This window comes from Chaetomium fimeti, assembly GCF_033439085.1.
Source record: "Chaetomium fimeti strain CBS 168.71 chromosome Unknown B0H64scaffold_5, whole genome shotgun sequence".
In the NCBI taxonomy this organism is placed as follows: Eukaryota; Fungi; Ascomycota; class Sordariomycetes; order Sordariales; family Chaetomiaceae; genus Chaetomium; species Chaetomium fimeti.
This window is the reverse complement of record NW_026944333.1, coordinates 3,724,500-3,748,676: the sequence shown is the minus strand read 5'-3', so window position 1 is coordinate 3,748,676 and position 24,177 is coordinate 3,724,500. Positions and strand designations below refer to the sequence as shown.

Below are 24,177 nucleotides of genomic sequence, written 5' to 3'. Positions count from 1 at the left end.
AACATCAGTCACGAGTGGGATTTGAACAGTTTTTGGAAAGCAACAACACCTCGTCCTCATTCTATTCGTAATCCTTTTGCTACAACCAGAACAGAGGTGTGGAATGGTACAACATTAGTAACTAAAGACACGCGCGGCCATGAACCAATCCAAAGTCAACCCGCCAAAAGAACCGCCGTGCCACGCGCCGTTGCTTTGCCGAGTCTTGAAACACCCCAACCGAAAAGCCCAGCCAAATTTCATAATCTTCAAGTTCATCCTCAGCAAAAAAGAAAGAAAAAAAGGCCAAAACAAAATCATGGTACAGGTATCTTATTTCTTTCCCTTTGCCTCCCGGCCCAGTCCAGATGGCAAGTCCTGCGATGCCATGCTGGAGTTGTAGTACAAGGTGTATTTATAGTGTTGTGAAAGTCCTCCATCCCCGCCGCTGAGAATGCGGGATGGCAGCGTGAATCCAAAAAAAAAAAAATAGGAGCCCTCTCAGTCATCCGGAGGGACTCGGATCGTATTAAAAATGTATACGGTTGTGCAATTTCTTCGGTCGTGAAAGTGGTATCGTCGGGCCCAGTTCCAGCACCCAGCGCAGCAGGTGCGGGCCTCAATTCTTCTTCCGTTTCCCCTTATTATTGTTGGTCGGCACGGGGGTTGGGCTCACAAATGTGACGTGCCTGCTCTCGTCTTTCTTCAGTTTCACCGCCTTGCTGGTAGATCCATGGCGACGCGGAACGGGCGGGGGTGTGGGTTCCCGGGCGTCTCCCTCGTCGTTGATGTTGATCTCAGCCACGTCAGAAACCGAGTCCGTCTCCATGGCGTCGCTCGTGTCTGAACCTGATCCGTCATCAGAGTCGTCATACTCCCCATCGTCACTAACCAAGGATGGTGCATGGTTGCTAGTCACGGTATTCGGACTCAAGTCCACACCCATCTCATCATCGTACATAGGGGTTTCGGGGAGCTTAGGGGACTCGAGATTGGTGCCGTGGGTAGTGCGGAGGCCCTTGTTGCTAGCAGCCCGATACGCAGCTGGAGGGTGAGACGGGGACACAGCAGCCCTTGAGGGCATCCTCATCGCGGCAGGCGTGCGTACGGCTGAAGCCAAGGGCTGCTCTCGGGTCGCGCTGTCCTCGGTAGCGGGCGCCGAATCCGTTTCCGAATCCACATCAGGTGACGGCCAGTTCCAATCCACCTTAGTCTTCGCCTCAGTCACTTGCTGCTTCAGGTTCCCTCCCATCTTCTTCCTTTGCATCAACTGTGACAGATAGGGAACGTCCGAAGACCCGACAAAGCTTTGCGAAGACGTGCTAGCTGAATCGCGGGGCGAACTTGGAAGGCTGGGTACGCTGCCCACACCCGGCAGCTTCCCCGCCTTGTAGAGCACAAGCGACGCCTGGATACGAGAGAGTAGGGTTGCATATTCTCGGTGCTCGAGCGTCGACTCAGAGTGCGCCAGGGGGTGAACAAGCCCGGAGGGCGCGGCAGCAGGGGGCTTGTGGTCATCACCAACGATAGCACCTCGTTCGTCAACCTCGATAGGATGCCCCGAGGCGATCGCGGCCTCCTCGTGGCTTTTGAAATCCCTCCTATGGGCAATGCGGCAGTGATTGATGAAACCCTGCGTGCTTGAAAAGTCCCATCTCTGGCAGTCGATGCAGATGAGCTTGACTACGACGCCATCGGCTTTCGTGACAGTGCAGGGCGAGTTCTTGTCCTTGGGTTGAGGATATCCACTGGATAGCGCCTGTAACCTCTGGCCTGCGGTGCCGCGGACCGGCCGCTGTTTACCGGAGCCTGCAGCATCGGACACGCTGCTTCTCGTCGCCCTACCTTCCGCCGTGTTCTTCACACGACCCGTGTCCATCAATCCTTGGGGCTCGCACTGGATGCCATCAAACACGGGGTCAGGAATTAGCCACTTAGCATAATGACGCGCATACGGCCCCTCGACGACACCAAAGGGCGGCGCCCATTTCGGCACAGGCTCGCCGCGTTTCGACCCCAAGGCCGGTCCGCTGCCATTGCTGATGTGCAGCATTTGGCTGGGCGTGGGACACTGCAGGGGGTATGGGATGAGGTGACAACGCCTCAGCTGCTCAAGCGCAACCTGACACTTGGCCAATTCCTGGTTGATGAGTCGGAGTTCGTCGTGCTTGAGGAGTATCTCGAGCCCAAACTGCATCTCGATGGCCTCCCTCGCCGCATCAAGGTCGGGCGCTATGCTTGGCCCGCACAACGCGCCCATCTCGTCACCGTCGGCCGATGCCGAAACAGGGGAGGGCAAGTCACCATCTTGCTCGGTCTTGGGGCGCTTGGCCGGTGGATAGGCGCAAGCGGCCGTGTCGACGAGGCTTGGTCGCCGCCTTTTGGGGGATATGGGGGTGGGGAGCCCAGATCGGCTGTGCGCGACCGAGTTGTCGCAATCGAGAAGCTGGTGGTGTCCATCTACCGTCTTGCCGCTTCCCCTTGAGTCGGATGTCCAGAAGCGGAACATTGACGCGAACACTGGAGAGGCAAGCGCCGGGAAGGTAGAAATCGGGGATGCGGAGGGTTGATGTGGTGTTGAACGTTTGAAGTGTGTCGCAAGGCAACAGCGGCACGGCGTGAAAGGGGCGGTCGGATGCGTGTGGAAGCTGACGTAACGCCCAGTTCTGGTTGCAGATGGGACCAAAGGTTGATCGGCTTGGCCCTTTCGGATAGCTCGGCTTAGTCAGAGAAGCGAGGCCGGGGCCGAGTGGAGCCGGAGTGGGTGGTTGCTGCTGATGTGGCCCACCTGAGACGAGAGGCGAAAGGTGCTGGCGCCACTGTCGGTCTGTGTCGCGACTGCGGATCGCTGATGCTGCGAGAAGCGGATGGAAGGTGCGCGCGAGAACTACTCAAAGTCTCGTGGATCGTTTGAAGGAGAGTAAGTGTGAGAAAGTTTGATAAAAAGGAATGCGCAAAGGTGGAAAAGGGGAAACCAGTCGGTCGCGCAAGGCTTGTTGCGATGAAAGCGTTGGGGGTGTTTCGCAGGGCGATGATTGCGAAGTCGATCGAGAGGTTGGGCGGTGGATGTGCGCGGTGTTGGAAGGGGCCGCTGCAGCGAGAAGGGGGGGAATTGTTTGGGAAGCGAGCTGGGAGGCAACGCATGGATGCAAGGCCCACAAGGGAGTCAATCACTCAGTGGACAACGCCGCCCGGGCCACAGCCAAGGGGCTGATTTTGGAAGGGGCAATCTCGCAGCACATTGGCTGGTGTGCTGGGGGGCCTGTGCAAAGGTGGGGCTGCCTGGCCAGAAGTGTGCCGCATCAGCCAAGAAGATGGGGAACTCGAACAAAGACGCAACGGAATCACTCGGTCGGAAACAATGGGGGAAGGCTCTCCTCATCGCAAGTTAGGTAACGATTATGACTTGGTGTCTGGATTTGAAGAGGCGACACGCCTGTTGATCATGATATGCCTCCGAGTAACACTACCAATCTGTCGTGATCAAACAATGTGCTCGTTAGTTTGCTGAGGACGGGCGGTGGCTCGTGGAGAGCTGGCACTCGAGACGGAATGCATCGTCTGCCTGTTCGCTGAGGAGGGCACTGTGCGAGTGGGCTGTGCTCAGCATCCGCCTGTTAGTGGGTCAGCGTGATGTAGCTCGGAGGCATGTTTCGCGGCAGGGAACTTATCATGTCGCACCAGGTCGAGGGAGCCCCATCCCCTTGCATCATGCCAAGGGTACGAAATACAAACTTCAGGTTGAGGCAGACGGGTGCACGGATGCTTCCGATATTACGAGACCGCTGCGTAATCTTGTTACCGCTGGCGAGACTCTCGGTCAAAGTTTTACACCCCGGTTAGATTACCGTTTCTGCGCTGTATCGATGTGAAAGTCCCGTTTACGCCACGTGACCACCAAGACGGGATGCAGAAGGCGGCGGCTCAAACGGTCAGTTTATGAACCTGTCAGTACCCGGAATGGATGGCGGGAACTGCTTTCGGAGGTTAACGAACAAGGGCGTTTCATGGCACCGAGGGTTAGGTAGTTGTCCGTCTCAAATCATGAACATTACGGCATCGATCGCGATTGCTCGACGGCATCTGCACTGATACCTCCGTTGCAAGAACACCACAACCGTTGCCTTTCGGCCACTGTTGTTGAATCGGCCTTATCGATAAAGCCGCCGTTTGACCCCACAACATTCCCACGCGCTGGGTTGACGGTACTTCTCGACTTCTCATCAACTCAGATCTTGCATGGCTGCTACACTGTAACTATCACAACGTCTCTTGCAATCTCCGGCAACATCTGGCGACTTTTCGACCCGCAATGGCCGCCCGGGACCCGACGCAACCATCGGACCCGAATCCACATACGACCAAGCGGAAATTCCACAGCGACAGTAATGACCCAAGTCCCAAGAAGCGACGGGCGGCGACCGATGGTCAACTCCCAAACCAAGTGCAGAATCGGGCACAGAACCCGGCACCAACAAGCAGCAGCTACAGCCAGATCTACAACCCCCTTCTTGCTAAGCTGAACGGCAAATTCGAAATCATGACCATGTCCGTAATGCCCTCAACCAACATCAGCAAGCATGTCGACCGCGCCCTCGGACACCTCGGTCGCTTCAGTTCGTGGGACGAGAGTGTCCTCCCAGGCGTCGTACTCCTCTGCGCCAAGTCGGCCGCGTCCACCAAGCTCATAACGATAGCGGAAATCATCCGGCGGCGGATCGGGGAGAGCGAGCAGAAGTGGTTTCAATACAACGTGCCAAAAGAGACGGTCATAGAAGAGGCGCCGCCGCCGCCGCCGGAGGAATTCTCAGTCGTAGAGGACACGTTCATGGATGTCGAAAAGGAAGGCGGAGAAAGCGGGAACGCCGCAGATAACGAGTACTTCGAGACGAGACTGCCGACTATCCACGAGCAAGCGGTGCAACCGGCCAAGGTCAGGTATAAAGCGCACGTAGCCATCCTACTCTCTAGGTTGCCGCTGGACGAGCTGGCATTTGAGCCCAACGTTTCGGCACAGACGAACGAGGAAAAGATTGAGCACCTGCGGAAAAAGAGGATGGGATTGACTGGCTAGCGAGCCGTTCTCCCTCGGGCTCCAGCGAACCTGGATGTGGGTTGGAATTGCTCAGGTCGGAGCCGGATTGCATCGCGGAGTTTGTGCTTGCCGGGGGTCTTGCCATACAGGAACCGGAGTCTGGGGCATACATCGGCGTGATACCCAATATTTTTACACGGCGGAGTGTCTACAAATGGCACCGCCACTCGCTTTCTATTTACTGTGTAGGATCAGTGTACGTGATGAAACCATCGTCGAGGCAACGATTCGCAAGGTATGCAATTTCTAACAAACGCCGGCGGCATGAACCCATGTAAATGCAAGTGATGTCCGTTTCCATAACGATTCCGTGTGAATCCATCCGTTCCAATCCAGCCACGACATATTCAAACTTATCCTACCATCCCCCCCACGCCAAAGCCTGCCCGAATCACACACATTTCGCGAACCTACACCAACTCCAACCAATTGATGATCTCCCCTCCCTAAAATGGGGCTCAAGGCTTCTTGTCCTGAGCCGAGTAGGTGATCCGCAGAACAAAGTTGACCACCACCGCAAGCAGCAAGATGATGGCCAAGAATGTCGGGCCGAATCGATCGTCGAAGCCCGCCTGCCCCCTCATCCGTATCGACTTCGCTCTCCAGTGGTACGTTATGAGCGCGTATATCATCGTGGCCATCGCGACGCCCGTGAACAGGAAGGACGAGATGAAGGCGGGGCGGTCGCCAAAGTTGAGCATACCGATCGCGAGCGCGCCGAGGATGACGGTGAAGTTGAGCCATGAGAGGAAGGTCCGCTCGTTGGCGAAAAAGACCTTGGGCTCGACGCGCGTCGGGAGCGCGATGCGCTTGCCTGTGAGAAAGCTAAAGTTAGGCGGGGTATGGGATGGCTAGGTGGTAGATCGAGGACGAACCCGGTGCGGTCTGGAGCAGAGGCTGGCTAGACATGGCGGCGTAAAGCTCGTGTGGTGATGGAGGGATGAGTGGTGAGAGTTCAATTCTCGATCTCAGTACCCCACAGATTAGTGATGACGAAAAAGAAGATGGCGATCCTTCGTCCTGCCCCGGCTTTGGTGTTTTTCTTGCACGAGAGGAGCTTCACCGGCAGTCGGCGGTTCAGACAGCTGCTCGTTAATTGGGGGCGAAGGCTGGGAGCTCAATTGATCAATCAAAGAGGCTGTCGGTCCTCTCCACTTGGCAGCTGTGATGCACGTGCGTCGTGCTTGGCATCTTACTGGCAGAAAGCTCGAGGTTGCGTCACAAGAGGCTGGAGAAAGGGTACCTCGGGGAATGGTCACGTGAGCCACATAGGCGCAGCCGCTTATCAGCGCGCGCTGTGTTGGTCCAAGCGCCTGCGAGGCTGGTGGTGGAGCAGCCTCTGGAGTTGGGTATCGATACGGGCCGTTACCGCGACGTAAACAACAAATCGCTTGTCGAGACCGCGATTCCACACCCGCTCTTCCCATCACGCCAATCGAGCCAATTTTGCGCCTCAGGTATCCAGCACCGGGCTCGAGCCGACATTTGGTCCGATTTCTTCCTCTTGGCCAACCAGCACCACAATCGTCCGACGGGGATACCACCGCCACTCCACCACAAACGCAACACGTCCCCCACCTCTCGTTAAACCACAATGGCTGCCCAAACCACCAACGCTGTACGGCTTTTGACAAGTCCTGAATCCAAATGCAAGCGCAGTCATTTCTAACCTTGGTAATAGCCGATTGCGGTCAAGCGCCTGGAGCAGATAGCTAGCGACGTGCGTGAACCCCCACCCAAAAAATACCACCAGTTCCCGGGAGCAAGGGCGCAAGAGGAGGTGCTGACGACCAGGCGATAGGTGTGCAACAGCGTTTTCGAAGGTACCGAATATTACGAGCACCCCAAGACGGCGCAATGGAACGAGACGATCATCGTATGTTAAGACTGAGGCGCACCCCACGATTTCGGCAGGCCACTAACGGATACATCCCCACCCAGAGCAAAATGCTTAAGGCGGTGATGGCGGAGGCTACTCCCCAAGGCGCCACCGTGCCTGCCTACAAGTTTGCCATCAACAGCACCATTGTCCAGCACGTCGTCCCCACATCGCAGCTGAACAAGCCGACCACGCAGTCAACAGAAGAGGGCACGTCCAAGAAGGGGCAGGCTGGCCGGCGCGGGATGCACAGCGCGACCGGCGGCTACTGGAACGAGAAGACGGACGGCATGTGGAGCTTCAAATGGGATGGCGATGCCAAGGGTTTGGATGTTGTCCTTATGGTTATTTGGATCGCTGTCTGAGGACACTGGATTATTTTTGACCTACCACGCGTACCTTAATACCATTTCCCAGGCGCCGGAGGCGATGAAGGTTTGGCGGTAAAACGGGCTATGGATCAACAAGCTTTATCAAGGTTGAATTTTGCTCAACATTCAGCCCCAGGGAACAAAACCCCAATGCCGTTGTCCCTCAGCGTCCCATCGTGCCATGTATCCCGACGAGTAACGGCAAAAGAGGGGAGCACAAGGAGCTCCAGTTGAGCCTCATCCATGTTGTCTCATCCCCTGCGTTTCCCCGGACTCTGCTCACGCCATCCGCCCCCGGACCAAAGCGGCCGGCCCCATTTTGCAACCCATCTGGCCATTGCGGCTCAAGTGCGGGTCGGCGTGGCCCGGAGCCCTGGCCGTGGCACAGCCGATCACGGTACGACGTGACGATCTCTTTGCCACAGGGCAGTCATAACTCACTGCACTCCGTTGGCTCCCAACACAATTCATGCCGGTTGTCGCATAGTTACTCGCACAGAACGGCATGAACGGGCCAAACAAGATGGTCGAGATAGTTTATCTGACGGAGTTATCTGGAGGCACTCGCATGTTATCGCTCCGAGCCGGAGGATATGAAAATCGGAGGCTTCTCGGAGGCGGCGGGGTACATCCAATAGAGTTTGGTAAAGGTGGGGGTTCTCGAACCGTTGCGACCCGACTCCCGGGAAGGTCCCGACAGCTCAACCCGAGTTGGTTTCGCAATTTTTTGATCAGACGAGGGGCAAGCCGGCTCGAGGCCGGCTATTTTGCTAAACCTCTATTTACGAACCACTATCTTGCCGCGTGTTGGAATTCAAGAAGTCGCGAGATAATGTCTCAGAGGACCCAAAGCCCTGCTTCAAACAACGCAACAGCTTGATTCTGGGAAGGAGTGGCGACATGCAGCTGAGCGCGTGACGTTGGTCTGCCAAGTTTGCAACCTTCTTGACCACCTTCCTCCGCCAAGCGGCCTCGGCGTGCGACCTTGACACGCAGAGAGCTGCAAGATGTTCTCGAGAGCGTGAGATCCAGACGGGTCCATCCCCGTCGCCTCCTGCAACCCCCTGCCCCCTCCCGCCTGTTCAGCCAAAGGCTTGCCGTGTCGTCACTCGCGGTTGAAGCTGTCAAAGCACGCCTTCGGCACTCATTGGCTGGATAAGCCTGCGAGCACCGGTTCCCCAGGCCCGCAAGGCCATTCATGATGCGCGCTCGGGTGGTGTCTGTGTGCTGTGACACCACATTCATTGTCTGCCATGTACTGGCTTGACACGCTCTGGCCAAAAAAAGTCGAACTCGAACGGAAAGCCAGAATCACGGAAGAGGAACAAATAAAAAGAAACCGAGCTAAATAAATCAAATAAAATTAGGGGCCTGAAATAAAAGTAAATGTAGTAAATTTAGTTCCTTCAGACGTCAGAATGGCTTTCGTTTTGTTTCTACGGTCCAGACGCGAGGTTTCCTGTAGTCGACACCTGCACGTCGAGTTCGGCTTTTTTTGTCTATAAGGCGCTGGAGGACTCGGGCAACATCGGACAAGCTCGCAAGGAAGCACCATCCACCGACGTCCCCTCTTTCCCGCTCCACCAAACCGCGGCCGGAGAACAACTCAACCGGAACCCAGCGTGCCGGACAGAAGCCACGACTTCCCACAACAGCAAATCAGGGACGCCGATCATCCTCCGACAGGTACTGGAGTACCGTGTATCTTTTTTGCCCCATCCTCACAAAAACGGGCACTCCCTGGACATTTTCGTCGCGAATCTTCTTGCATCCTCCACCCAACCCAGTGTTACCCCAAACTCTCCTCGGCAATCTTAGCGCCCTCTCTTTCTGCTTTCCATCACCGGGCCTCGACATTCGGTTGCTCCGGTCCACTTGAGTCTGGCCACTTCGTCAGCCACGGCAGATCTCTCGACTGACCACACCAACTGGAACTACACAAAGAACCCCCCTCGCCTCCACTGGAAACCCGATATTATCCGTTCCCTCCTCCCATGAACTTGCTAGTGAGGCGCCCTCAACTTCCGATCCGCACCACACTCGGCATCGGTACCTGAAACGGCTCCGTCTACGGGCCTGATATCTAAACGGACCAACCGGACTTGATCATATACCCAAGACCCCCCACCTTAGCCACACTCGTCACCCATTAGGCTTATAGACATCAACATCACCCGAAACCAATCCCTTCGGCCGTCGCCTCCGAGGGTATTCACGACTTGAAGCTTGCGGTTCACACTCCTAGACAGCACCGTCGTCAACTGTTACGTCCCATAACCTCACCATGATCGAGGTCCTGTATAATGGTCCGGCCTCGATGGAGGGGTCGAGGTCACCCTTCACGAGAGAAGAGCATAGAACGAGCCAAAGCAGTCTTATCAAGGGTGGCAAGCGCGCGCCGCGCCGCTCCCAGACCCAGCACGAGTACTTCCTCCCTCAGTCTCCTGGCTTTACGCTCTACACGATTCCTCAGCCACCCCCCATCCCCGAGGGCAGCAGCCCCCAAACGCCTTCGGAGCCTTCGCAGGAGTCAAGCCAGAAAGCGGCGGAACAGACGCGACCACCGGCACGGCGGCCGCCACTCGGCCCTCCGCGGCGGTCCTACTCGGTAACGGACCAGCAGCCCATTCCCCGGCGCCACCAGCCGACGGTCAGGCTTGCACTGACAGACTTGCCATCCGAACTCCATTTTGTCTTGTTTGACTTCCTCGACCCGATTGACAGCACCTGCCTCGGCCTGACCAACAAGCATTTCTACGCCATCCACCGCCGGCTCCACGGCTCCGTGTCGCTCACCGCCCGCCGGAACGGGCCGAACGAGCTCGAGTGGGCGTGGCATCTCGCGGGTAGCGTGGTCCGGCCAAGTACCTTCGTGGCGGTCGGTAGCAAGGACACGCTATCCAAGCTGCGGGTGCGAGGGCAGGGATATTGCCGCATGTGCGGCGTTACGAAATGCCAGCTTCACAAGCACATTCAGGAATGGATGGGTGAGGAGCGCGAGTACTGCTCAGTTACGCAGAAGTACGGGACCGTGGCGCCCGAGGGTTCCAAGTCATATTGCTATATGAGCAAGCCGGGTGACAAGAGCAGGTGTGGGCGGCATTTTGTGAAGAGGAACACAGTCGAGCTGAGGTGAAGGGGTTCTCTACGGCATGGTGTCGTTCTCTTTTTCTTCGTTTACAGCGTTGGATTTCAAGGTTACGCGTTCGTGATGAGTGACAACCCCGCTGCCCTGGTTATGCTGGAAGGACGTTTTTTGTCAAAGGGTGTGGCAGCTCAAGCCTCGGTTTCAATACACAATCAATTGGATACATGCTAGCAGTATATATTTTTGACGTTCAATTAAAGTCCAATGCACTTGTCTTGCCTCTGAAGTCCCCAGATCAGACGATAGAGAATGGCTGCGGTGCTTCAAGGTTATGACGCAACACTCTCAAAGTGACTTCTCTTTTCGTCGCCTTCCGCGGCCAAGCCGAAAACACACCGCAGGGTGAAAGCCGCATTCTCTGGAGAATGACGTGACCATTGCAGGGGGCCGGGTAAGATCCCTGTAACAACTTGAGCAAGCATTGAGCAAGCATTGAGCAAAAGGAAATTGTTTTGCAGAATTCGGGGCGCGGGTGCCCCTTTCTTGCAACCCTGGCCAGCGACAGCTTATCTCATTCATTAACTGCCTATGCGTTATGTGGAGGCACTGAACGCGACACATCTCGAATTCCTAAATTAACGTGTTCTGGTGGTGTGCTGTCTCACCGAGTCCGGCAGCTCTCGTGTCGAAGTTTTTCTAGCTGCTTGCGGTGGGCCAGCTTCTCTTTAATAAATACCCGCTCCAACCACCAAAACCTCTCCTTGACTTGACCGGACTTAATTTTGATCGTACGTCAGTCAACAAGCGAACGACACCTGTTAGTCCCGCTTTCTCTCCGTGTCACCGGATATCCATCGACTGTTCGCCAGTCAACCGGTTTAAAACTCGAGGCTCCCTGGGGGAGCAGATAACATTGATTGCGCAATCGGCAATCGACAAGCTTGCAAATCTGACACAAACGCGACTACAGGCCACGCTACAACACCCACTCAGCTGCTGGGCGCATCGAACGCGATTTTCGGCCTCCCGGGACGATCAACGGCTTCCATATCCGCTCCGGGTCCACATTACGTGTTATTTAATTCCTCCTCCGCTCTTTCTCTCGGCAGGCCGACGTTCTTGCCAGCCAACAACATGTCATCCCCGGGTTCGGCCGCCCAGGGCGCTGGGAAACGCAAGCGCAACAACACGTCCACAGCTCTCGACATGGAACAGAACCAGACGATTCAAACCGAGTCCCGAGACGCCTCGGGCGAGGAGGGCGACACCACCGCCCCCGAGTCCAGCCGGGCAGCTGCCGGTGCCCACAGAAAGACCGACTCGTCGGCGAGCGCCCACCCGAACAAGCGCCAGCGCTCAAGCTCCGACCAGATGGCCCCCAGCTCGACGGCCGCGAGTGCGGTAAGCCACCACACCCAAACCCGCGACCCGGGAGAGCCGAGCGATACCACCGAGGCCAGCGTCGATATTGCCGAGCGCGTGACGCGCAAGGGGAGCCGGAAGTCTACGTCGAGCAAGGCCGGCGATGCCGGTGCCAATGGGAGCGCCATGGCCAGCAGCAAGACGACCGCCGCGATGCCGCCGCCTCCGATCGGCAAGCTGACCCACCCGCTGGGATACACAACGAACCCGCCCCCCGCCGGCCGGCCTGTGAGGGTCTACGCGGACGGCGTGTTCGACTTGTTTCACCTTGGGTAAGTTGCGCTATAGATAGGGGGGCTTATCCGCCACCTCGTTTACTACCTCCGTCGGGGACGTGAGCTAACGGGAACGACAGGCACATGCGCCAGCTCGAACAAGCAAAGAAGGCGTTCCCCGACGTGTATCTAATAGTGGGCGTCACCGGTGACGAGGAGACCCACAAGCGCAAGGGCCTCACCGTGCTCTCGGGCAAGGAGCGGGCCGAGACGGTACGGCACTGCAAATGGGTGGATGAGGTCATCGAGAACTGCCCCTGGATCGTCACCCCCCGAATTCCTCGAAGAGCACCAGCTCGACTACGTCGCCCACGACGACCTCCCCTACGGCGCCGCCGAAGGCGACGACATCTATGCACCCATCAAGGCCGCAGGCAAATTCCTCGTGACCCAGCGGACCGAAGGCGTGAGCACCACGGGCATCATCACAAAGTACGCAACCCCCCCTCCCCTCCCCTCCTTTCCCTCCCCCCTCCCCTCCCCTCCTTTCCCTCCCCCCTCCCCTCCCCTCCTTTCCCTCCCCCCTCCCCCCACCACCCACACCCTACTAACAACCCCTCCCTCCCCCCCAACCAGAATCGTCCGCGACTACGAAAAGTACATCGCGCGCCAGCTCAAGCGCGGCACCTCGCGCCAAGAGCTCAACATCAGCTGGCTCAAGAAGAACGAGCTGGAGCTCAAGCGCCACGTGCAGGACCTGCGCGACAACATCCGCACCAACTGGACCACCACCGGCCAGGAGCTCAGCCGCGAGCTGCGCCAGTACTGGCCCACCTCGCGCCCGCAGAGCCCCAGCCCCGCCCGCTTCGCCAGCGGCGGCGGCAACGGCGGCGGCAGCACGAATGGTGGGGGGGACCTGCCGCCCAGCAGCCCGCTCGGGCAGGCCGGCTCTGCTGGTGGTGGCAGCGCCTTCCCGTTCCCTAGGAGCCCGCCCACCGGCATGACCACTGCGGGGGAGCGCGCCACGAGCACGTCGAATGATTTTGTTACCGGGTACACGCTGGGCCTGATTGGTGGTGTGCGCTCATGGGTAGGTCCCCTTCCCCCCCCCCCACACCCCTTGTGGTGGTTGTGTTTTGTTGAGGGGGCTGTGCTAATTATGTTGACGTTTAGATGACCAAGAGCCGCCGGGTCGAGCGGGAAGGGGAGAGCCGGCCCGTTAGCGACGACGATTCGGAGGAGAGCGAGGAAAAGATGGGCAGCGAGGGCCGCCGGTCCATGCAGCTACCCGCGACGAGCCAACGGGGCTAGCCATGGGCCTGCTGGGTCGTTGGCTTCGTGGAAGTCGGTTGGTATTCCGTGTCTGGCGGGCGGGCTGTCATCGGCCGCCGTGTTGGCTGGTTTACGCTCCCTTCGTTGCGTTGTTTCGAGGACTCCTCCTGGGTTTTTGAGTTCTGGGGAATGGAAAAGTTGTGGTATAAACAAACACTGCGATGGTCGCTATAAGTCCAGTCGGTATTCCTTAGTGCAGGCTCACGCAACATTATAATGTATCTATAACCGCTCGGGTTTGCTCATGACTTTGATGGCGTTTGTGGCGGTAACGGCGAAATGTGGTTTAGATCAATGTACTCCCCCCCTACTCTAAACATATACACCTTCCCGTTCGGTTTTGGTTGATAATGCTGTTCGTGTGTGTCGCCCTTTTTTTCACTCTCAGCAGTAAGAAGTGTATTGCGTGTTGAGAAGTCGGTGGTGCCCTCCTGGTCATCTTCATTGTTAAGAAAACGCTTAGTTACCTATGCAACAGCTATTATTACATTAGGTTCTTCTAGCTTTATTTTCATATTGTTTCGGAGAGCTGGTAGTGAAGGCGGGCTAGGAGTCAACAGCGCACATCCTCTTATTATAGTCATGAGCTGAGCTTGCGGTTATGGGCGTATCATTAGTTGAACCGGATTACTTCTTCGCCATCATGCCATGCTCATCAACTCCCTGTGCCCCGTGCAGGAACAATTTACCATTAATGCCGAATATCACATGTGGTTTTCCCTCCACCGCGGGACTCAATATCGATATCACGTTGACGAAGTCAATCTTACCGAGGGGGTATGGTGGAATACTTGGGCGCTGCTGGTGCCGACCTCTCTGTGTATCCGTACATACGAAGAAAAAAACACCTCTGTCGCACCAGGACCGACGGAGTCCCGGAATGCAAGCCGGCAGCCTCGTTGGTTTCATGTTTATTTACCAGCCGCGCTCACGGCGGATGCGGTTGTTGCACGACATTCGCCCCGGGCGGGAAGCAGGCCCGACGTTGCTGCAAGCAGTAAAGTTCTTATCTGGCGCCACCGGGCGGGAATCATGGTGATACCAACCAAGAGCTGTTGGTTTCACCCTTGGACCCAGCCGAGCACTTTCCACGGTGCCAGAAACTTAAGTTTGTTTTTTTGTCTGGCGAACAGATGTACTGGTTACCGTATCTCTACTTTAATTGTTCATCTTACTCCGTGATTTCTTCAATGCGTTCGGAATTCAGGGGCTACCACAGGACGGCCGTGTATGGTAGGTGCCGGTGGAAAAGGGGGGAACGGTAGAATAGCAAATGAGGACAGTAGAACTCTTATTGGTCTATAAAGATCTCCTCCTTCGGAAAGCAAACACTTCGCCTTGATGGTTATGCTACACGTGCCTCGAAATTGCGACCGAATTACCTGTGCCCCTATCACGGACAGTATTCGGTTTGCCTCGTAGGGCTGAAGATGGGAGTGTGCCACATCGTGGGGTAGGCCCAACCCGCATACTTCCCGGGCCCGGGCTGCTGTCGAACTGGAGATCCGGCTGGGTTGGCACGAACTGCAGCAGAAGAGCGAATGGATGGGCCTACCCCCTTGCTCTGTCGGCCCCTTGCATGCGGCGGCCGTTGAAACGGCTAGGGGAGCATTGGGCGTCCACGTTTCCTGGAGACAGCGGCGGGTGCTCGCCTGTTGCTCCGTTGAGCAGCTGAACTTGTTGACACAACAACGGCGCGCCGCCACATCATGGGGTCATGGGGTTTGTCTGCGGATCAAGTGAACAGGTCCCTGAGGGAGGCCATATCTCCTGGTTTCGAATCCTGCGGTGACAGGCCCGGGCCAATGACAGTGGGACATAGCTTTCAAAGGCGGTGATATCTTGGGAAGCTGAGTGAAAAGGGCCGGTGATGAACTCGTTGACCCAGCATGAAACGGTTTCAGAATTGGGTGCGCAGCCGGGAGATGGAAGCATGTCTGAGGCACACACAGTCGACAATCAACTCTTTTCCATCAGCCCAGCCCATTCGAACACTCCCCGAAAGGGTCGTCGTTGTTGGGTTGCTTGTAACTAGTCATCGCTTGTATCGCTTGTGTTACGCGAGCAAGGCAGGGCGGTGGCTGTGTTGAGATGCCGCTGCAGTCTTTGAACCAACAGCCCGTGCTAAGCTGTGTTAGTGGTGCAGCCTCATCGGTCCGTTTCTTTTTCTGCTGGGCTGTGCCATTGCAACGGAAACATCTTGGGCTTTGATGCAACGGCCAGCCGAATTTAGTTTTTGCGGTGAGAGACAACTGATTTTTGCTTGCGGAGAGGGACGTCGTAACAGAGAATAAAAAAAAAAAAAGACAGCCGAAAGAAACAACCGCAACACCTGTGAACGCCAGAAGGCAAGCACGTCCCAGGGCGCCTGGGCGGGGTGGCGCACAGTTGGGTATTTTGCGGGTCGGGCAACTCGCCTCGCTGCCGGGGCCGTGTGTTCTGGCGTGTCTGGGAGCTGGTTGGTTCTCCACGGCCCACAGGAACGTTGCCGTGTCGGGGTTCCGTTGAAGGTGCCCCTTCTCTCAATGCGCTGCCATGACGGCGACTGTTCGACATGGAAGGCAATGTCTCGATACGCCAACAATCGATGATTTCCACACTGTCGTTCGCTGAGAGGCTTGGCCTATAAATAGCGCTTACTTTGGCATAGTACTATGTGACTAACTACATACATCGGACGAAGCGTGGGGAACCTGGCCAGTTCGATCTACGCTGCACTGGCTGCTATGGATGTGTGCTGCGGCTCAGCTTTTCAACATGGAATACCACACCGGAATTTCGTGAATGTGTATGTTATACAAGTCCAACCATCAATGTTGTATCGCAGTATGGTTGTGTGGTAAGTTTTGAAGCACCGTGCAAGTTCAGGGCTGGAAGTGGTTCAGTGCCCGGGGTCGCGCGGGGGCCCTCCGCCCTTGTTCCGCGGTGTTGAGCCAGGATCAGGGAGTTCGGACAGTGTTCCTTCAACGACGCTAGCTTTGCCTGGCATAGTGTTACCGGTTCGCGCCGTGGGCTCTCCGCAACCCCCACCACGAACTTCCATTCCAGTTGAATTTCATGGCCCGTGCTTCCATGTCGATGTGCGCAGCGACTTCCTGGCCAACCACCCAACCTCACCCAAAATATTCTTGAACGGCGACTCGATTTGTCCACACGAATACAACCTATGATGCGGTATTCATTTGCCGGATGACACAATCATGTCAGCGCTACGGGCCAGGAACCTCCGACCTCGACAAAAGGGACTTTATGGGGTGACATTATTTCGATGCTCACTCACTCGCTGACCGGCAGTGGTCTCCCGAGAGAGGCCACTAGTGGGCTTTGCAGAGCAATTCATTATGTATGGATATGCAGGACGGATGACATCCACCCACACGCGTTTGCCGTGGCACAAATTTGCTCCTTGCTTGCCGCCCGTTGTTGCACAAACCGTCTCGTTTGGGAACCCCGGTCTTCCTCAGCCCAGAATTAGGCGCCGTTCCAGAACCACCTGAGACAAGCGCGCGACAGGGGCGAACACCTGCACCATCTGCAGGTCCGGGTGGCCTGCCCTACCCACTAACAGGTCGAGTGCGCCTCCCCCTCGCCGACTGCACTTCGCCACGGACCAGTACCGGCTGTTCGTCCACCCATACCACCCCCCCTTCGGCGCAAGATCGGACGAATCGGTCATCGAGTCGAGGGCGAAGCGCCTGTCTTCCCGCATTCGTGGTGTGCCCCGTCTTCTCGAAGATGCCCGGCGAAGAAAAAAGCATGGCTCGGGAAGCTGCAAAGAACATTACGCTACCGGGCCGGTCCAGGAAGAGGGCGGCACCACCGTCAAGCCGGGACTGTCGATGGTAGCTCGATCGCTTCATGCATGCATGGTTCAATGACCCGCCAACATGACAGACACCCTTTGTTTGCACTCTTGGCTCACTAACTAGCGTGAAGGGTCCAGCGCTTATTTTCGCTTGTCGTTCGATTGCCGCAGGTCACGGGCAAACCGGCAACTTCTTCCTCCCCCAGGTCAAACCCTGAAGGGCCTGAGCTTATTCGACATACCTTATCCGTCAATGGTCAATGCGCTTGGCTTGGGCCATCAAATGCAAATCAATCATTGGTTTGCTGTCTCACGCGACTTGCACGATATCACAACCCCAACTCGATCGAGCGAAATATGACCGATCTCAACAATGGTAATCTGTAGTTATTCCGTACAGATGCAGAATCATTCGCTCTGTCTTCTCTCCGTGACACACTCCTTAACGACGACCGCGATAGACCTCGAAACTTCATCGCACGTATCCACCACGCGTCACTCGATTTATCGCGTCGCCGAGAAAAAAAAAGACGCCTCCAGAAAAGCCTCTCAGACCCACGAAAATAGGATCTCACTGGCATGCGGCGCAGCATGTAACTGCCCAATGAGAAATCAGGCTGGCCTCCGCCCCCTGCACATCAACGTTTTCCCCTCGACCCACCTCCCGTCCCCTGTCCAGCAACCGGGCCTCTGTGCCGCGGTGGAGAAACAGTCGCCGAACGGTCCCGAGCGCACAACTCGCAAGCTCGCAAGCTCTCCACCTTCTTCGCCGGATCGATCGCCGAAGACGACCCATGGTCCCATGGTCCTCACGCCTCCCCCGTCGTGGTCGCACACCACTTCAGACTTGTCCACACACGACACAGCAACTCCTGCTCACCTCCTGTGGCGAGAGTGTGCGCCCCTCGCGCTTCAAGAACCACACTCGGTGACTGCCGCTGCCACATTCCCAGTTGGGCCGGCCAGTTGGGCGGCTACGCAGTCATCTCGCTTCGTTGTAACCCTCCTTGTTGGAGTTGGCCGGCATTCCTGTGAAGGACACTGGTGGGCACTTCCGCGCCAAGTATCTTTTGTTAATATTCTTCCCGGGCTCTCGTCTGCCCCGTAGCACGGTCTCTAGGGTATTTTACATACGCTGGGAACCGGCCGGGCGAGCAAGTTACTGTGTAGCGTCTGGGATGTGTTGATGTGGTCAGGGTGCGTCGACCGGTGTCGTGTAACCTTTCATGCACGAGGACGGCTCCCATTCTCACCTGGCAGAGAAGTGACTTTTGGTAGCAGGATCTCACACACCCCGGCGGTCCCCTCAGCAGTCATGCCATGCCTTTGGGCCATGAAGATTTTCTTCGCAGTGGTCAGTGGAGAGAGGGGAAAACCGAACTCCGCGGCCTAAACAGAGTCTTCCCCCGACGCAGAGCAATGGCTCGACTTGGCGCCAAGGAGCTGCGTTGGTACAGCCCATGGAGCGTTGAGAACCCGGGCTTGCTCTCTGAGGAGGACGCTATTCAAGCATGGCCGAAGCTTCTCGGTCCGGGCCCAAATCTCTCCATGAACAACATGTCAGTTGCGAGCAGCGCTTTGATGACGCACCGAATGTGGCGCCGTCTTGCCCGGAGCGCGATGATCGATAGACAATCGCGGCTCACGTTGGTTGCCTGGTGTATGTATCGCGGCAAAAAAGATGCCGAATCAGCTCTACACGTGTTGCACAGAAATCGAGGGCAGCGTGGGAATCCGTACAGAGTCAGGGACTCGAAGACCGTGGCTCTTCCTGACAAAGCTCTTCCCCAATCATCTGCACTTGGTTCCACCGTCACAACCCCCCTTGTCAACCACCACCACCCCTCCCATGACCCCTGTACGCATAGGGGAGAGAAGGGAGGGGTGGATGGCGGGCGGGAGCAACAGCCCGCCCAAGGACTAAGCCTCCTGCACAGGTCGCCAAGACTGTACATTGGATCTCCCCCATCCCATCCCATCTCGCTGCGCGACTTGTCCAACAGCGTGTTTGGGCGCGGTGGGCCGTCTGAATATAGCAGCGCCGCAGACGTGCCGCGCTGTTGTCTCCCTGATGCTTCCAGTGTCATTGTCAACCGGCATGGAATCGAGCAGTCCCTTGGGGCCGGCACTGTGACCGTCTTTCTGCTCCATCCCCCTGTTCCCCTCCGCCGGCTGAGGCTTGTTTCCTGCTTCCCCAACTCCCAGCCCTACGTTGTCACTCTCGACTCACTTGTACCGTTGCTCGCCCTTCCCTTTGCCCTGCACCTGCTGCTGCAGCCGCGCGTGTATTGCGTGTACCGTACCGCCCACACTTGGTGGTCCCCCTCTAGCGTCATTGTTCCCATCTCGACTGCTACCTCTCCATTCGTTTCACCAGTCCAACAGGGCTGTGTACTCCCAACTTGGCGTCTGACTTCCATTTTGAGGGTCCGCCTGTCTCCCATCATGGCTAGCCTCAGCTTTATAATGGATGTCAACGACGACCCCCCTCCTGGCACCCGGTCCCCCCTCAATAAAAGGGTCAGGGGCGCAAACAACTTGACCAGTGCCGGCCCGCTCCAAGAGACACCCCCCAGCCCAGAAGCAGGACCAAGACATGTCAGTGATCCCGGCCCGGCCACCACCGAGCAGGATATCAACCAGGCCGCCCCCGTTGGCCCGAGCAAACGGCGCGGTACTTCGTCACGAGGTCCTGGTCCCGCCACAGCAAGAGCGCAGGTAGAAATAGGATCCGGGACCAGAGCCATCATCACCGCCTCGCCTTCGATCCCGTCTTCACCGCCTCTGTCGGGGCCTGCAACCCGCAAGTCGATACGCCGACGGAGCACCACTAGCAGCGACTCGATGGACCGGTCACGATATGGCTCAGCCGCCTCGCCGTCGTCCATGGCCGGGGGGCCGCAAAGGCCCATGCCTCTCCATCCCGTCACGGCTCAGTACACGCCCAAAATCACACCTAAGACGGGGCGGGTCAGCAAGGCAAAGAAAGGCCTGCCGGTTCATGTCTGCGACATCTGTCGACCTCCCAAGGTGAGAGGAGAGAGAAGCCGTTCACTCATCGGCCCCCAGCCGTATCCTGATTGGCGCCTGTGTTCTAACAATCCCGTGACAGACGTTCACACGAGCCGAGCATCTTAGGTGAGAATCCCAGCTTCCACTCACCGTCCCGGACTTCCACGCTAACCAGGACTGATGTTTTTAGGCGACATCAACTAGGCCACGGTGAACCGCAATTCCAGTGCCCCGGTTGCGAGAGGGCGTTCCACCGGGCCGATCTGCTGGCACGGCATCAACAGAAGCAGTGCGTGTGCCGTGACTCCTATATGCGCCGATCTGTGCTGACGAACGGCCACAGCGAGCATGAGGGTGACGACGCGTCTAAGGTGGGATCACCGCAGAACAGTCCGCGCCCATCATCAGCAGGGCTCTCCTATCAACCTCAGCGCTCTCCACCAACGCCCGTCCGTGGGCCGATTGCCTCTCCTACGGCCACTGAGATTTCACGCACGCCCAGTATCGCCGTTGGGAACCAGCCCGAATTCTCACATGGTCAAGGTTTCCGCGCCGCCTACCCATTCCCCCCAACCATCTCCATCGTCAACCCGGAGCAGCCGTCCTCGCTTTCGGGCCCCTACGACAACCTGGGTAGTTACCAGCCTAGGGCCGGTCAGCCGCCATCCATCTGCGTGGTCACCGACGGCCCCGGATTCCAGTCCGAGTTACCGGGGTTGCCTGACGCCTCGCCACTGCCCTCATCCGCCTCGGACAGCACCACTTATTCAACGCCGGTGTCAGACGGTTCTGGGAACCCACGTTCCTGGGCGCGTGGACACCGGTCGCCGTATCCTAGCGTGACCCCGCGCGGTCTTCCAAGCTCTGGGCCGGGGATGGAGACAAGCCCATCCTTTGCCGATCCTTCGTTCATCAACTCATACTCGGACCATCATCGCCAAGCCACGGATCCTACCTTTGACGGGACGCTCAGCGTACCATCAAACTTGGGATACGGCGCAGCCAGCGCGGGACACCACAATCCTCCCTTGAGCGCCACTTCCAACGGCACTATCCGGGCGCACCATCACAGCAACTCTCTTTCGTCCCTCCGCGGCCGGACACCACCTCTAGATACGTCGTCTCACGGGCCTTCTGGGACTCTCTTCGCGTCCGCTTCTCATCTCCCCGGCCACCTCGACTCGGCGGTGGACTTCGATCGTCGGAAGGGGGTCATGATGGACCATATGGCTATGGATGTACTCGGAGGGCTAGGTGTCGGGTACGCTGCCACAAGCCCGGGAGCCGACAACGCTAGCCATAGTAGCGACATGGTTCCGGAGCTCGACCTGGCTTTCATAGGTGGCTGTGCTTTGCCGGGGCCGCCCTCCATTACCATTCCGTTGCCGGGCCCGGTCCGCGCCGCCATCCCCCGCTACCTCGAGGTCTACTGGTCCCACGTCGACCCGATCCTGCCCTTCATCCACTACCAGACATTCGATGCAGCCTCGGAGGATGTGCTAAAGTGCGCCATGGCCGCCGTGGCCACACAGCACCTCGACAGCAGAGAGGATCGCACTCGGGGAAACCAGCTCCATGAGTTTGCATGGCAGGAAGTGAAGCGGGTGAGTGGCGGACCCCTGAGGAGATAGACCCTCCTATCCCCGGCAATCCAATATCACGCTGACGTACCATCCTCACCACGACAAACAGGTGCCCCAATGGAGCCTCCAAACGATGCAGGCCATCCTCCTCTGCGAGTATTTCGCGCGCTTCCGGGGCCGCAAAGCCGTCACACGACCTTCGAAGCCGTTCGAGTCTTTGTATTCGAGGGTGAGTGCTCTACGGTCCTTTAGTATGCCGCCGTCCTCTGCCCTTGCCGAGGACAACGGTCTCTGGCTCGTCGACACCACGGCTTGGTCCCCTGCCTCTTCCCCCGCGTCTTCCAATTCTTCCCTTTGTGATGCCGCGACGCCGACCTCCAGCACCATGTCCCCTTTCGCTCTGCGGCATTTGAGTCCGCTGCAGACCGCCCCCTGGGGCAGTTTCCCATCTTCCCGGGTTCGGTCGTCGGCTTCTTCTCCTTTTGGAAACACTTCTTTTGCTTCTTCAGATCCGTCTTTGGCTTTCGGTCTGCCCCGTTCTATGGGGAGTAATCTTAATCCTAATCTTCCTCCTTCTTCACCGTCTTCTTCTCCTTATTCTCGCTCTCGAGCACAGCCGTCATGGTCCTCTCTCTTTGCTCCCGATCGCCATAGCCCGGTGTCGGCCACGGCGCCTTCTCTTCCACTCGCGGCTCCCGTTCCTCAGGCTCCCGGACAGGCATACTCACACCGTGTTTTAAACCAACAGGTCCTGTCTCAGAACGCGGCCCTCCTGGACCATACCCTGCTCGCCATCGAGCAACAGCGCCTTTCCTCCCTCCAAGACCGGTGGCGCAGCTGGATCGACACCGAGTCGCGCCGTCGCCTCCTCGCCACGTGCCTCTTCGTCGACGGCCACGCCGCCATTTACCAGCAACAGCGGCGCTCGCAGGACTGTGAGGTCGGCGGCGTGATGCAGCCGGTTCCCCTTTTCGGCCGCACCACCAAGCCGTGGGAGTCCACCTCGGCAGACGACTGGGCCAACACCCTCGCGGCAGACCCGGGCGCGCTCCAGCCCGAGCACGTCCCCCCTCTCGAGCACCTCACGCGCGAAGACATAACGAGCCACACCCCCACCGACCGCATCATCATCCTCAGCGTCCTCGCCCAGCGCCTGCCACGCCGCCAGCGACCACCCCCAACGGCCTCCATCTCGGCCAACAACTCCCCGGCACCCGAGCTCGACCCGCACTCCCACCACTTCAGCAACCAATTCAACCCCGACACCCACCACCAAAACCAACAACACCAACACCTCCACCAACCCCCCCACCATCAACACCAACACCATTACCACGCCAACCACTACGGTCCCAACCCCGACATCACCAACACCACCACAACCACCACAACCACCACAACCACAACAACCTCCCCCCCCTCTACCTCAACCCACCCCCTCGACGCCGAAAAGCTCATCAACACCCTCTTCCCCACCTGCCCCACCGCCAACAGCTACCTGGCCCTGCACCACACGCCGCTGCGCGACCTGCTCGCCGTGGGCGGCGACTCGTGGGTCTTCTCGCAGAAGGTGCTGCCCGCGACGTCGTTCCACGAGCACCAGAAGCGGCTGCGCTTGTGGGTTACGGTTAACCCGCCGTTTTGTGTGGCGGCGGGTGGTGGTGCGAATGGGGGGGTTGGTGGTGGTGGTGGTGGTGGTGGTTCGGGGGGTGGGGCGTTGGCCGGGTTGAGTGTGTTGAGGGCGACGGTGTATGCGGCGAGGGCGATTCTGGCGTTTCTGGATCGTGCTCCCGCGGTTGATGGGGATGGTGGCGGCGGTGGTGGTGCGTCGTGGTCGGCGGATATGTCGGACTATTGGGCGTTGTATGTGTGCGCGCTGATCTGTTGGGCGTTTGTGCACCCTGCTCGCGGTGGCGGCGGTGGTGCGGCGGACGGTCAGGGCCAGGGCGGTAATGGTGCTGCTGCCGGTGGTGCTGGTGCTGGTGGTAGGGGCCGCAGCGCGAGCGGTGCCCCTGGTGGTGGGAGTGGGGGGAGCAGTCCCGCGCTCACGCCGAACGGTGTCGCTGCCGTGGCCTCGGACGAGGAGGCCGTTGGATGGCTGCGGCTGGTGGCGGCCGAGGGAGTCAGGCTGGAGGATGTGGTGCGGGTACGCGGACGGCGCGAGGCGTCCGGGGTAGTGGGCTTGGTGAGGAAGAGATTGGAGAGCGATTGTGTCGGCGGGAGGAGCAGGCTGTATGTGGATGCTGTGGGGGTGCTGAGAAAGCTGGAGGAGGGGCTTGGGTGGAAGTGGTTCTGAAAAGGCCACCGTCCCATTCACCCATCCTATCCTCGAGTACTCGGGACCTTCGCCGCCACCTACTACAACCAACCTCCTTCGCCATCTTTCTCCTCGGCGC

The 24,177-nt window shown here is 58.0% G+C and overlaps 8 protein-coding genes across 8 annotated transcripts; 6 read left to right on the top strand and 2 right to left on the bottom strand.

Moving 5' to 3' along the window:
• Positions 1–503: 503 nt before the first annotated feature.
• B0H64DRAFT_200118 (uncharacterized protein) lies at positions 504–2,708 on the bottom strand. Its single transcript, XM_062799238.1, has one exon. It carries the CDS (start codon positions 2,486–2,488, stop codon positions 599–601), a length of 1,890 nt encoding a protein of 629 aa, XP_062658517.1. The 5' UTR covers positions 2,489–2,708; the 3' UTR covers positions 504–598.
• A 1,466-nt stretch (positions 2,709–4,174) lies between these two features.
• B0H64DRAFT_200087 (uncharacterized protein) lies at positions 4,175–5,203 on the top strand. Its single transcript, XM_062799237.1, has one exon. The coding sequence runs from the start codon at positions 4,292–4,294 to the stop codon at positions 5,051–5,053; it is 762 nt and encodes a 253-aa protein (XP_062658516.1). The 5' UTR covers positions 4,175–4,291; the 3' UTR covers positions 5,054–5,203.
• Positions 5,204–5,532: 329 nt separating this feature from the next.
• B0H64DRAFT_418672 (uncharacterized protein) lies at positions 5,533–5,983 on the bottom strand (the record flags this gene model as incomplete). The annotated part of the gene is made up of 2 exons (XM_062805334.1): positions 5,533–5,888; positions 5,950–5,983. The coding sequence occupies 2 exons, from the start codon at positions 5,981–5,983 to the stop codon at positions 5,533–5,535; spliced, it is 390 nt and encodes a 129-aa protein (XP_062658515.1).
• A 685-nt stretch (positions 5,984–6,668) lies between these two features.
• Positions 6,669–7,318, top strand: B0H64DRAFT_444026 (Tctex-1; the record flags this gene model as incomplete). The annotated part of the gene is made up of 4 exons (XM_062806750.1): positions 6,669–6,692; positions 6,756–6,794; positions 6,876–6,950; positions 7,016–7,318. The coding sequence occupies 4 exons, from the start codon at positions 6,669–6,671 to the stop codon at positions 7,316–7,318; spliced, it is 441 nt and encodes a 146-aa protein (XP_062658514.1).
• A 2,290-nt stretch (positions 7,319–9,608) lies between these two features.
• On the top strand, positions 9,609–11,112 carry B0H64DRAFT_418671 (uncharacterized protein; the record flags this gene model as incomplete). Its single annotated transcript, XM_062805333.1, has 2 exons — positions 9,609–10,414; positions 11,082–11,112. The coding sequence occupies 2 exons, from the start codon at positions 9,609–9,611 to the stop codon at positions 11,110–11,112; spliced, it is 837 nt and encodes a 278-aa protein (XP_062658513.1).
• Positions 11,113–11,546: 434 nt separating this feature from the next.
• On the top strand, positions 11,547–13,360 carry B0H64DRAFT_418670 (uncharacterized protein; the record flags this gene model as incomplete). The annotated part of the gene is made up of 5 exons (XM_062805332.1): positions 11,547–12,106; positions 12,190–12,349; positions 12,399–12,541; positions 12,686–13,139; positions 13,223–13,360. 5 exons carry the CDS (start codon positions 11,547–11,549, stop codon positions 13,358–13,360), a joined length of 1,455 nt encoding a protein of 484 aa, XP_062658512.1.
• Positions 13,361–17,142: 3,782 nt separating this feature from the next.
• Positions 17,143–18,926, top strand: B0H64DRAFT_402343 (uncharacterized protein). Its single transcript, XM_062804224.1, has 2 exons — positions 17,143–18,230; positions 18,468–18,926. The coding sequence occupies exons 1-2, from the start codon at positions 17,560–17,562 to the stop codon at positions 18,577–18,579; spliced, it is 783 nt and encodes a 260-aa protein (XP_062658511.1). The 5' UTR covers positions 17,143–17,559; the 3' UTR covers positions 18,580–18,926.
• A 705-nt stretch (positions 18,927–19,631) lies between these two features.
• On the top strand, positions 19,632–24,077 carry B0H64DRAFT_325455 (uncharacterized protein; the record flags this gene model as incomplete). The annotated part of the gene is made up of 6 exons (XM_062800699.1): positions 19,632–20,216; positions 20,299–20,324; positions 20,389–20,487; positions 20,542–21,802; positions 21,891–22,919; positions 23,352–24,077. The coding sequence occupies 6 exons, from the start codon at positions 19,632–19,634 to the stop codon at positions 24,075–24,077; spliced, it is 3,726 nt and encodes a 1,241-aa protein (XP_062658510.1).
• Between the last annotated feature and the right edge of the window lie 100 nt (positions 24,078–24,177).

Excerpts from the sequence above, each read along its gene's own strand:
- B0H64DRAFT_200118 (XM_062799238.1), bottom strand. The coding sequence starts at position 2,488 with ATGTTCCGCTTCTGGACATCCGACTCAAGGGGAAGCGGCAAGACGGTA.
- B0H64DRAFT_200087 (XM_062799237.1), top strand. The coding sequence starts at position 4,292 with ATGGCCGCCCGGGACCCGACGCAACCATCGGACCCGAATCCACATACG.
- B0H64DRAFT_402343 (XM_062804224.1), top strand. The coding sequence starts at position 17,560 with ATGGTAATCTGTAGTTATTCCGTACAGATGCAGAATCATTCGCTCTGT. Across the intron at positions 18,231-18,467 it reads CATTCCTGTGAAGGACACTG|GATCTCACACACCCCGGCGG; the intron begins GTGGGCACTTCC and ends TTTTGGTAGCAG.